This window comes from Monodelphis domestica, chromosome X (assembly GCF_027887165.1).
Source record: "Monodelphis domestica isolate mMonDom1 chromosome X, mMonDom1.pri, whole genome shotgun sequence".
Classification (NCBI taxonomy): Eukaryota; Metazoa; Chordata; class Mammalia; order Didelphimorphia; family Didelphidae; genus Monodelphis; species Monodelphis domestica.
The window spans coordinates 51,635,587-51,647,949 of NC_077235.1; the positions used below are offsets into that span (position 1 = coordinate 51,635,587).

At 43.6% G+C, this 12,363-nt stretch overlaps 1 protein-coding gene across 1 annotated transcript in view; it reads left to right on the top strand.

The window, feature by feature from the left end:
• The window catches only part of FRMD7 (FERM domain containing 7), a 73,923-nt gene that overhangs the window by 59,113 nt on the left and 2,447 nt on the right, over nucleotides 1–12,363 (top strand). Inside the window, exons 7-13 of the mRNA XM_056809849.1 lie at nucleotides 466–563; nucleotides 4,934–5,048; nucleotides 6,470–6,617; nucleotides 9,954–10,049; nucleotides 11,229–11,392; nucleotides 12,116–12,184; nucleotides 12,288–12,363. Of these exons, the coding sequence (XP_056665827.1) occupies nucleotides 466–563; nucleotides 4,934–5,048; nucleotides 6,470–6,617; nucleotides 9,954–10,049; nucleotides 11,229–11,392; nucleotides 12,116–12,184; nucleotides 12,288–12,363 (766 nt within the window). The remainder of the gene's footprint in view (nucleotides 1–465; nucleotides 564–4,933; nucleotides 5,049–6,469; nucleotides 6,618–9,953; nucleotides 10,050–11,228; nucleotides 11,393–12,115; nucleotides 12,185–12,287) is intronic.

Here is a 12,363-nt window from a genome sequence, read left to right on the forward strand (position 1 = left end):
CAAAACAAAACAAAACAACCCTTTTTCTCTCTGAGCCTGAGTTTATTCAGGTGTAAAATGGGGCTAATAAAAACGGGTGCTTCCTCCCTCCCTCCCTCCCTCCCTCCCTCCCTCCCTCCCTCCCTCCCTCCCAGGACTGTTGGCAAGGAGAGTGCTGGACAGATCTCTAAACAGTATAGAAATGGGAGTTGTTAAAGTAAAACCAACAGAACATAGAATCTGCTGGACTGTGACCTTCCCTACAGCCACTCCTCAGCACTGTAGCACATGTTGTAGCTGAGGTAGCTGAATCCCAGAGAGGGGAAGTGATTTGTCTAGTGTTACACGGGTAGAAACAGCCTTGGGCCTTGAACCCAGGGCCATAACTGTGCTTGCTCTCACATCAGCTTGAATCTCATTCTTGATCTTGCTTTTTCCAGGGTCCTTGCCTGCTAATTGTACTGGCGCCTGCTTTCTATCACACAGGTATCTCTTTGCCCTTCAAATCAAGAAGGATTTGGCTCAAGGAAGGCTGCCCTGTAGTGACAACTGTACAGCCTTGCTGGTGTCTCACATTTTACAGTGTAAGTACAGACGGGGAGAACATATTCAGCTGGAGCAGGGGGCTGGCGACCACGTCAGTCAATGGGCCAGCAACCATTTCTTGAATTCCTGCTGCTTTCAAGCAACTGGACCCACTGCAGGTTGTAGGAGGATTGTGATTCAAAAAGCGTCTCTTGAATCAAGGCATGGCAGGCCTGATAGGGGAGCCAGAGCAGCTACATTTTAACTAGTCTGCATACAGAGAATCGCAGACTCTGGAAGGGACCTCCTTGACAGCCTCTCTGGAGGGATGAGCCACAGTGATGAAGCTCACTACTTGAGTCTAGGCAGTATACTCCCCATTAAGCAGTGTTTCTGCTCTCTGCCAGTGGTTGCCCTTCATTATGCAGGTGAACCCAGGTACTCAAAGACTTGGCCATCCAAACATAAACTTCTCTGACAGGACCTTCTGAGCCAGAAAGGCTTTGCGTGTGGGTCTTCCAAAGGACTGTAGGGTATTTGTTTAAGGTCTAGCCCAGCTAAGTTCAGAGAGGCATCTCACAGTATGCCATATGAATATTTTGATCATAGTAGGTCTGTCTTCCAAACTCTCTGATGATAGCTAGGAGCTGGTGCTGATGTAGATTGCACTTTAAGGTTTACCAGGTACTTTCCACAAATCATCTCTTGTGAATCTCACAACAACCTTGGGAAGTAGGTTCCGAGAGGTGAAATGATTTGCCCAAGGTCTCACACTTTTATCGAAGACAGAATTTGAACTCAAGTCTTCCTGACTCCCATTCCAGAGCTCTATTTTGATGAAATTATAGCTTGTTGAAGTATAGGAACCATAGCTCTGAAGCTGGCAGGGTCCTCAAAGGCCATAGAGCTCAATTCCCTCATTTTGCAGAGGGGAAAACTGAGACCCAGGGAAGGGGAAGAGATTTGCCCAAGGTCACAGGCAGCAAGCTTCAGAGGTAAAATTTCAACTTGGGTCTTCTGACTCCAGGGCCAGTACTTGTCTTCCTGTACCATCTTTTTTTCTTAGCCTCATATCTGTTAATAATAGGATTATGGTCAGAGCTAGAAGGGACCTTAGAGTTCATCTTATTTAATCCCCTCATTTTACAGATAGGGAAACTGAGGCCCACAGAGAGAAAGATTTGCCAAGGCCCTACAGCTAGGAGATAGCAGTGGTCAGATATTTTCAGTAACTGGTCTTGTTTGTCTAAACCTTTCTGGGCTTGTTTGTCAGATCCAAATCACTCTGAGAAACAAAACCACCTAAACTCCTTCATCTTATTTGCTTAAGCCAAACAGAATTGGATGGGAAGAGATAAATTGACTGCAGACAGGCTGAGCTGCCAAAAGCTTTCAGCCCCGTCTTTTGGTTTGAGTTATCCCCTGCTCAACTGTGTTAGCCCAGATAATCCCAGCCTGACAGCACACACTTGTCCCCACAAATAGGCTCAGGAGGCTCTCGTGATGAAGCATTCAATCATTTTGTAGTTTTTCTTTTCAAAGTTCAACCCCCTGTCCCTTATAGGAGTTTGGAAGAAATGCTCCAAACTCTCCTTCTTGAGGGGAAAAAAAAGCAAGTCATCGTCATCCAAGCTGACATTGCTATATCATTTCTGCGTTAGCTCATTGAAGCCTCATGGGTTTTGTCATTTCATCAGTGTCAGGGCCTCCCAGTGGGAATCTACTAATAACTTTTCTGCATTTACAGTCCCATGGAGTTGCTGAAGGCACCAAGAATTTTTTTTTAATACCCCTTTCCCTTCTGTCTTAGAATCAATACTAAGTTTTGGTTCCAAAGCTGAAGAGCAGTAAGGGCTAGGCATTGGGGGTTAAGTGACTTGTCCAGGGTCACACAGCAAGGAAATACCCGAGATGAGGTTTGAACCCAGGACCTCCTGTCCATCCATTGAGTCACCTAACTGCCCCGGGCACTGAGAGGTTTAATGATTTGCCCAAGGTCACATAGATAGCTAGGCCCTGGTAGAGAATAGTGGGTGGTTTTTCCTGGTGGCAGTGCCAGCCTTCTGTATCTACACCATGTTACTTCTTAGGTACTAGTTTGATATCCCAGCCATTCTGGGAGTCAGGAGGGTCTGAGTTTGGATCCAACTTCATTAGCTATGTGACCCCAGTGAAGTAACATTTTAAAAATGAGAATAATAATATCCTATAATGTATAGGTTTATCAGGAGATTCAAATGAGATAATCTATAGAAAGCTCTTTACAAATTTTAAAGACTTTTAGAAATGTGAGCTATTATCATTAGCCTAATTCCAGATCCCTTCTTGGAAAATACCTCCTCATATCCCCCTTTCCTGGTCTTCTTTTAAGGCCTTACTCGACCAACTTGCTTCCTCCTTATATGAAGTCCTCCCCAAACTCCTCATTAGTTAGGGCTCTCTGCATTTTTAAGTTTTTGTCTGCATCACAGCTTTGCTCCGGTGCTCTATTCACTGATTGTGAAATTTTCAGTCTGAGCACTTACACCTTGGAAATTTGTAATTGCTTAAAATTGGGGTTTGATTTATTGTTTCTAGATGTAAGAAAGTGATGGAAACCATGTAATCGTACAAATTAAACTTGAATATTCACTGGTATATTTTCTTTCCCCAGAGAACCAGTGGTTACATTTACAAGCATAGCCCTTGTTGTAGTATAGTTATCTGTATCCATGTTAGATCCCCTCCCATTAGATTCTAAGTTACTTGTGGGCTGAAACTGCCAGTTTTGATCTTTGTGTCCCCAGTTCTTTCTACAGGACACGCACTTAATAAATATTTGTTGAACTCAATAGAAATCCCCTTTTTACAGAGAAGAAACTAAAGCGCAGATAAAGAAGCAAGAACTTGGATTAGAATCTTATACTTACTGAAATCAAAGCTGGGACACACACGCGCGCACACACACACACGTGTGCTGCTAACTACTTGTATGACTTTGGGCAACTTACTTGTCTGCTGAGGGCCTCAATTTCTTTACCTGTAAAGTCAGGGATTTGGCTCTGGTCTCTTTGAGCTCTAAATCTGTGCTCTTTAAGATCTCCCATTAGTATGGAAGCCCTTATTCTCTTTTCTCCTTTAGAAGGAGAATTCATAACTCAGCTGCTCTGTCATGCTAGGAGCAGAGGATCAAATTAGAACATTGGAACAGAAATGGAGAATTTTTTTTAGAAAAAAAGAATTAGAGAAATGCAAATTTAAGCACCTCTGAGGTTCAACCTCAAACCCCTCATATTGGCAAAGATGGCCAGAAAGGAAAATGAAAAGGTTAGAGGAATTTTTGGAATTGTGCATAAAGTTCCTAAGCCATGCATGTCCTTCGATTTAGAGATACTTACTACTGGGCTTGTTCTGAAGAGGTCAAAGAAATAACTAGGCACACAGTAAGGACTTAAGAAATCTGTTGATTGATCAGCTCTTTGTTGTGGTACAAAAGTAGACACTGAGGCAATGCCCATGAACTGGGCAATGGCTAAAACAGGTTACATGAATGAAATGGAATACTATAAGAAATGATGAAGGGGGAAAATCATATACGCCAATGAAGACTGAAGTGAGCAACATTGTAAAGACAAAAACCACTTTGAAATGGCAGTGTCCAGCCATGATTCCAGAGGACTTGTGATGAAACATGACAAAGAAGCAATGGACTCAGGGTGTGGAATGAGGCATACATTTTTTTAGACATGGCCAATGAGAGTTTGTTTTACTTGACTTCATATTTATTACAAGAGTTTTGTTTTTATTTTTTTATAGAGTGAGGGGTGGCAGTGGCAAGGAGAAAAAATAGATTGATATGTGAAAAAAGTTAAAATAAAAATGAGTTTTAAAAAATTCTATCTGACCCCCCCCCCCAAAAAAAAATTGTGGGCCAAAACAGGACACAGTCCTCAAGGTACAATCTGATCAGGGAACAGGCTAGCAGGACCATCACTTCCCTAGCTGCAGATGCTATCATTCTTAATGTAGGCCATCTTGGCCTGGGCTTTTTTAAAGGCTGTCATATCACCGTATGGGAAGGAGGTGGAGAGATGAAGAGGCGGGCGGGTTAGAAGTGGGGAGAACAGAGGCAGGAGGAGGCAGAAGAGAAGCATGAGCATCTGACAGGAGCAGTAATCCTCAAATAACAAGGTTCCACTGAACTGCTGACATCTCAAGGGCTGGATTGTGTTAAATAGGAGATGGGTTTTCTGAGTCCAGGCTCCCGTGGTGGCAGAATTGATCTGCAACAAGGATGCCAGGGATGCCACTCACTGCCTTTGCCCTTGGTTAGCAGCAGACTGACTCTAAAGCAACCTCCCAGGGGGCTCTTCTAAGGAAAGAAATGGTCTAAGTTATCAACTGGGACATGGCTTTCTTTTTCATGTTCTCTCTTTTGCTCCCACCGCAGCGGAGCTGGGTGACTTTCATGAAGAAACAGACAGGAAGCATCTGGAACAAAACCACTACTTACCTAACCAGAGCGGCTTAGACAGCAAGATCCTGCACTTTCATCAAAGACACATGTGAGTACTTTAATTAGTGCCTGCCTTTATCAGCTCCAAACTAATGGCTGGGCCTGAAACAGTCTCTGAAAATAAAGCTGGAAAGGAACAGCTCAGGGCTATGATATGAGCATAATAAAGGCAGTCGGTATTTCTGGAGCACTTTCTTTGGTTACAAAGCGCTTTACAGATATTATCTCATTTGCTAACAAGCCTGTAAGTTAGGCAGTGAGAGTATCATTGTCACATCCCAGCTTGATCAATTGTCATATGACTTTGGACAAGATTCTCTTATCTCTATGGTCCTCAGTTGAGAGCATTAGACTAGATCAGAGGTGTCAAACACAATGCCTCTGTGGCCCATTGTACTCCCAAATGTGACCCAAACCAGAATCATGGAATTGGAAAATATTTAACAAAACAAAAAAAAATAATATTACATTTTAAAACTAAATTAGGGCTCCCATAAGTTTAGTGTCCCATTCCTATTTGAATTAGACCCCACTGGCCTAAATGACTTCCCTCAACCTCTGATCCATGTAGACCAAAGTGACCTATAAGGTCTCTTGTAACCCTCTGATCTCCATTTCAGAGGAGGGCAGTGACTTAGGAGGGGCAGCAAGGTGGCACTGCAATGAATAGAGTGCCAGGCCTGGAGTCAGGTTTATCTTCTTCCTAAGTTCCAGTTGGGTCTCAGATATTTATTAGCTGTGTGACACAGGACAAGCCAATTAACTCTGTTTGCCTCAATTTCCTCATTTGTAAAACGAAGGAAATGGCAAACCACCCCAGTATCTTTGCCTAGAAAACCCCAAATGAGGTCATGAAGTCGGACACAGCATGACTGAAAAACAAAAAGTGACATAGAGTCTATCTAGAGTGAATCTCTTTGTCCTTCCTTGTTCCCATATAGACTGAGTCTAGAGATATGATTAGATTTGATGGGAGGGCCTAGCTCCCCCATTTTATATATAAGGAAACTGAAGCCTAGAGAAAAGTGTGGTATTCAAGGCCTTAAATCTAGTAAGTGTCTTGGGCAGGCCTGGAACTTGCCCAAGTTCACATAGCAAATGGCATTTGATCTTTTACAAAGCATCTTCCTCCCAACACCATGAGGCTGATAGGGCAGGTATTATTAATTCCATTGTATAGGCTTGAAAACTGAGGACCAGAAAGGGCAAGGAGCCAGCTCGAGTTCACAGAGTTAATCCACATCATAGATGAGACTGTATTTCAGGACTGACTTATTGATTTCTCCACAACATGATATAGATTCTCTGATAAATAGTAGGGGCAGACCTTGAACACAGGTCTTTGGATTCCAAGTCTAGTTCCCTTCCAGCTGTATAGCACAAGGCATTTCTCAGAGTGAGGGAGAGAGGGAATAGGGAAGAGGCCCTTCTAGCAGAGTTGTGAGGATCATCTTTTTCTTTCTCTTGCAGTGGTAAGAGCCCTGCAGAATCAGATATCCAACTCCTGGACATAGCAAGGAAGCTCGAGATGTATGGGATCAGGCCTCACCCTGCCAGTGATGGAGAAGGGACTCAGATTCATTTGGCTGTTGCCCACATGGGAGTGCTGGTATTACGGGTAAAGATCTCTTCCTCCTGCCTTGCTCCTATGTAGACTTTTGGAGCTGTTAGAGACATTAGAGCATGTCTGGTCTTAGAAGATCACAGGGTTTCAGGGCAAGAACAGACATTAGAGATCATCTGCTAATCCAACCCTTTATTTTACAGAAGAGGAAAGAGGGAGAGGGATTTCTCCAGGGATGCCGTGCTGCTTATTTGAACTCACTCCAAAATCGAGTGCTCTTTCTACCATTCCATACTACTTCTTGACTCTCCCTGTTTTACATATGAGGAAACTAAGGTTTAGAGAATGACTTGCGTATGGTCCCATAGTTAATAGTGGAGTCAGATCACATCTGGAGTATTGGGTTCAATTCTAGGCACTCTCATTTTAAGATGCAAAGGGTCTTGAGTCCATGACATGAAGATCAGTTGAGGGACACATTTATCATGGAGAAGGGAAGGCTCAAGTGGGCCATGAGTTGTATTCAAGTTGTGTGAAGGAAGTGCTAGACTTGTCCTGTTTAGCCCCAGAGAGAAGAAACTGAGGCAGTCAGTGGGAGGTGTAAAGAGACAGGTTTAGGCCAGCAATGAGATCTATTTCAAAGTGGGATGGACTGCCATGAGAGGTGGAGGGTTCCTGTTCCTTGGTAGTAGAGTCTGGATGTCCACTTGTCAAGTGTGTTAGATTAGATTATTTTCCTGTATAAGTTGGACGAGAGGGCCACTGAGGTTGCTTCCCATTCTGTGATTCTGTGTATATGAACATCCATGCTTACTCCAAACAAAGCTCAGTGTGTTTTCTATTATATCCCAGCTGCTTCAGATGAACTATGGGTTTTAAAACATGCTAGCAGGTGATATTCTGACCAAGGATTCTCTTCCTCCTGGAATAATTTCAGGTGGAATGACGTGGAGGAAAGAACACTGGATTTGGAATCAGAAAAGATTCGGATTGAGATCCCATCTCTAATGCTAGTCATGTGATTTTGGGCAAATGACTTCAACTCTTTGGACCTCATTTATAAAATGGGAATAATAATTCTTCGGTTGCCTACCTCATGGGGGTGTTGTGAGGAATGCTCTTGGTAAAATTAGAGAGCTAGGGGAGCTATTGTTATTGATTTTTCTGTCTTGTTCTGAAGAATCTCAAACATCTTCCTCTTTAACTTGAGTCACAGGCCATGCTGTTTGGGAATCTTTCCATGATCAAGCCATTCTCTGCCTTTTTCAAATAGAGTATTCTGAATTGGTGTGATTGATTGCAGGTCATGATCTTACCTTGACCTCTCCATCAGACATAAAAGTCAGGGAAGCCTACAGTCAGGTTTATTTTTCAGCATTTGGCTAGATTTTACCTTCCAAAAAATCTCTCTCTCTGTCTCTCTTTCTCCCTCCTCTTTTTCCTCTTTCTGAGAAAAGGCTAGAGGAAGGAATCTTGTGTTCAAACAAGTATAATCATTTAAACTTTGCTTGATGATTCAGGATCATCATCATGAAAATCAGTTATTGTACCGGGCAGTAAATACAATTTTGCCTCTTTCCTACTTTTCTATCTCCAAATCTTATCTGTCCATCTAGGGAGGGGGAAAAAAACCAGTCCATTCCACACAAACTTTAATTCCCACTACATACAAAACACTGATATGGAGGAAGTGACAGGGACAAAGGAGTGATATAGACAAAGTACTCTAGAGAAAATGGAGATGAGAGAGAGCCTTAAGCTGAGAGGTTTAGGGTAGGATACTCAGAGGAGGCTAAGCATATCAGACTTAGGCAAATGTACAAAGGCAGGAGCTAAAGATGCTGAGCTTGGGGAACAAGAAGTAGACCAATTCAGCTGAAGCTTCCTCTGTGTGAGATAAGTTTGGAGACATAGGTTAGAGTAGTCAGATTGTGGTAGACCTTACCTCTTTGTCCACAAGGCAAAAATATGGTCCTTGCCTGCAGGGAGCTTATATTCTAATGGAGACAGCATGCAGATAACCATATCCATACAAGTTGTAGACGGTATAAATGGAAGGTCATCTCAGGGAGGATGTAACAAATGGGCGAAGGAGGCAAGAAGGTGGGATTTTACCCATCTTGAAGAAAGCCAGAGAAGCCAGGAGGCACAAGTTTTAGAGGATACCTATTCCCAGCATAAGACATATTTCCTGATTGGATCAGAGTATGTATGTAGAAGAGAGAGAAGTATAAAAAGATCAGAAAGGTAGCATGGGACCAAATTGTTAAGAAAGCCAGACTGAATTTGGTTTTGATTTTGGAGGTAACTCTTGGCATGGAAAGGCTGTGAACCAGGCCATGAACTCATTGAGGCAAGGCAGGAGAATGTCCAGGGGTAAGTAGGTAATGGACACTTTGACCGATAACTTATAATTGCAGAAATCTCAAAAAAGGGATGGCCATGTGATACTTCTGTAGGGTGAGTTTGGAGGTAAGAGGTGGGGTGCAGTGTGCAACAGGAGAGAGCTAGGGCTCAGTGAAGGCCAGGAAGAAAGGAAGAGGTAGAAAGTGAATTTGTTCAGTTGGAGCTCATGTTCCAGAGCACAGTGAAAAGGGAGAAATCTGAGTGGAATGTTCAAGATCAGGTGGGGTCAAGGAGATAGAAATAAAAGGAACTGGAAGTATGTGACAGCCAGGGGTTCTGAATCATAGGAATGGGGTTAGTAGGAGGGGATAAAAGTATGTTAACTTCTGAGGAATGAGCTGGCTGGACTCAGGCTGGACTGGAAATATCTGAAAAGAAGTCATTTGAGGGTGATACGTGATTCAAGACCCTCATTCGAGGTCCCATCTCATAGCAGGTGATGAGGGTATGTAAGGGCTGGGCTGGGAAGGGGCCAGGAGCCAGCTATTTCCATTGAATCTAGGAGTGACCTCCAGAGCACTGGAGAAGGCCCTGGGGTAAAGAGAACAGATTTCTGGTTGATGCTGGGAGGTGGCTAGAAAGTCTCCAGCCAAGGAGCTCGTATTTGATCCTCAAGGCAATAGCAATTGCTGAAAGCTTTTCAGAAGGTGAGTAGAGTCAAAGCTGTGCCTCAGGAAGAGGATTTGGGCAGGCAGATGAAGCAGCCCATCAGCAAATATCCAGTGCCTACTATATGCTAGGAAGGAATAAAGTGCAAAGGATGAAAGCGGCCCTCTTCTAAAGGAACTTCCATCCTAATGAGGTAGGACAAGTACATACCTCATTAGGTTGGTTGTTCCCAGGAAGCAGAGGCAGAATGCAAAATGGATTGCAAGGGGGAAAGACTGGAAGCAGAGGCCAGGTTGGAGTTTGCTGCATGAGAATCATCTGCCTATAGTTGGCTGTGCTGACACATAGCTACAGTGTCAATATATTCCATTCTAGGGGACCACGAAGATCAATACTTTCAACTGGGCTAAAATCCGTAAGCTGAGTTTTAAGAGAAAGCATTTTCTTATCAAACTCCACACAAACGTTTCGGTGAGTGGCTTCTGACTGTGCTCACTTGGGCCAGGGTGCCTTTTTGGTTGTTTTTAAACGCTTACCTTCCATCTTCATCACAGTGTATTGGTTCCAAGGGCTAGGCAGTGGGAGTTAAGTGACTTGCCCAGGGTCACACAGCTAGGAAGTGTCTGGGGCCAAATTTGAATCCAGGACCTCCTGTATCTAGGCCCACTGAGCCACCCAGCTGTTCCCCCTCCCCCCAATATGCTTTTGCAAATACCCAGTACACGTTTTTGGAATGGGAACTGCTCACCTCACATTGACAGGCTCCTTGCTTATACATTCATCCCCTGCCCCCTCTCTTTTGATTTCTAAGGTATAATGAGCCTGTGAATTCAAAATCTCATGGTCAGACCCCAAACTTTAATGGTGGTTTTCCTGTGGGGAAATTCCAAAGCAGGTGGGTCCACACTCCATTGGTGTTCATCTAAGGAAATACCAGCAGCTTCTGTTTTAGTAAGCTTTAGCAAGTGCTTCCCTCAAAAAAGGCTCAGATGGCCCAGGAATGCACGGACTCCAGGGAGGCGATGGATGTGCTTGGAAAATGAGTTTTTCACTTTGACATCACAGTCATTCCTAGATACTACCACCCCCAGGGAGCCTTGCCTTGTGGTTGCTGTCTGCTTGGCTTAACTGTTTCATCTTCTAGGGTATGCAGTGTTCCATACCCAGAGTCCCCTGCTTGTCCAAAGAAAAGAGCAAGGGACTTCAGAATCTTTATTCTATCTTGAGCTTTGCTATAACCTTAAACAGTAACACGCGATGAGGCACAAGCCTTCAACACAAGGTCACCCAGGCAGTGAATGGCATTCCTTTACTCTCAGCAAGTGCCGAGTGCCCTAAAATACTACTGGGATGAATTTCTTTGTTGGAATAGAACTTTCTAGTTTACAAAGTCTTTTCCAATCTGTCATCATTTAATCCTCACAAATCTGAGAGGCTTTGGAAATGTTCGAGTCAGAAAGGACTTTGAATCTCTCATTTTACTGGAAGGGTGCAGATTACAACCCAGGTCTCCTCATTCTGGGCCCAGGGCTCATGCTGCTGACCCAGAAAGGCCAAAGTTCAGCAGTTAGACATGCCCACTTTACAGAGAAAGAAACTGAGAGGGAATACTCAAGAACTCTGAAGCAATGTCTTCTCTGAATCATGCAGGTGTTGTACAAGGACACCTTGGAGTTTACCATGGCCAGCAGGGATGCATGCAAAGCCTTCTGGAAGACATGTGTCGAATACCATGCCTTTTTTAGACTCTCAGAAGAACCTAAATCAAAACCCAAAACCCTCTTCTGCAGTAAGGGTTCAAGTTTCCGCTATAGGTAACGTTTTTTAAAGTTTATTTTGGAGAAAGATAAAGCCAAACCTGTTTTTAGTTACTAAGAACAAAACAGGGGACTGTGTTCTAGAAGCAGAATAACCCTCCAAAGTCAATTTTAGTAACTTGGGGTTCGTTACGTACTCGTACGTGGGCTGCTTTGCTGAGTTTCTCTTTGGTTCACTTAGAGACGATTTGCTCACTGGGGCATAAAAGTCAGGTCAGCTGCTAATGCTGTCAAGGGTGTAGACATTTGTATATTGTGCCTTTTGGATCTAGGAAAAGCAGAGGCCACCCCAATTCCAGCCACCTCTTTTTAGGTGACTGCAATGAATCCGTTTCCCAAGATCATGTGGGCGATTCCACGTGCTTAATTAGGGCTAGGGACTTGACCTATCATGTTCCTGTTCTGCAGGTTAGTTTCTTTGCCTCAGGTATCTTCTGGCTCTAGAGTTTGCTATTTCTCATGAGCCATTCCATTCCCTAACTCCATGCTTGTCTCTATGCTTGGGAATTTACTTCCTCCTCGGCTCTGCATCCCAATGCCCAGCTCTCCATTCTAGCCTGCCCTGTCCCATACTTTACTTTCTATTTTATGTTTGCATTTTTCCTTCAATAGCGAACAGTGAGCAGTCCCTAATGCTTAACTGATAATAAAAAAGTAAAGTAATCGTGAAGAAAAATGGTTGTTTAAAAAGTTAATACAAATTTACCTTCATTTTATTAGTGGAAGAACCCAAAGGCAACTTTTGGAATATGGGAAAAAGGGCAGGCTCAAGAGTTTACCCTTTGAGAGGTAGGTATGTGCGTGCATGTGTGTGCACGTGCAGAATTGAGTGAGATTTAGCTACATTTTTGAGGTCACAGGCTGCAGTGACTCTTCTGTTTTGGGATTTCAGGAAACATCACCCATCTCGATACCAGGAACGACAGTGTAGGTCATCCCCAGACCTCCTCTCCGATGTGGCCAAGCAG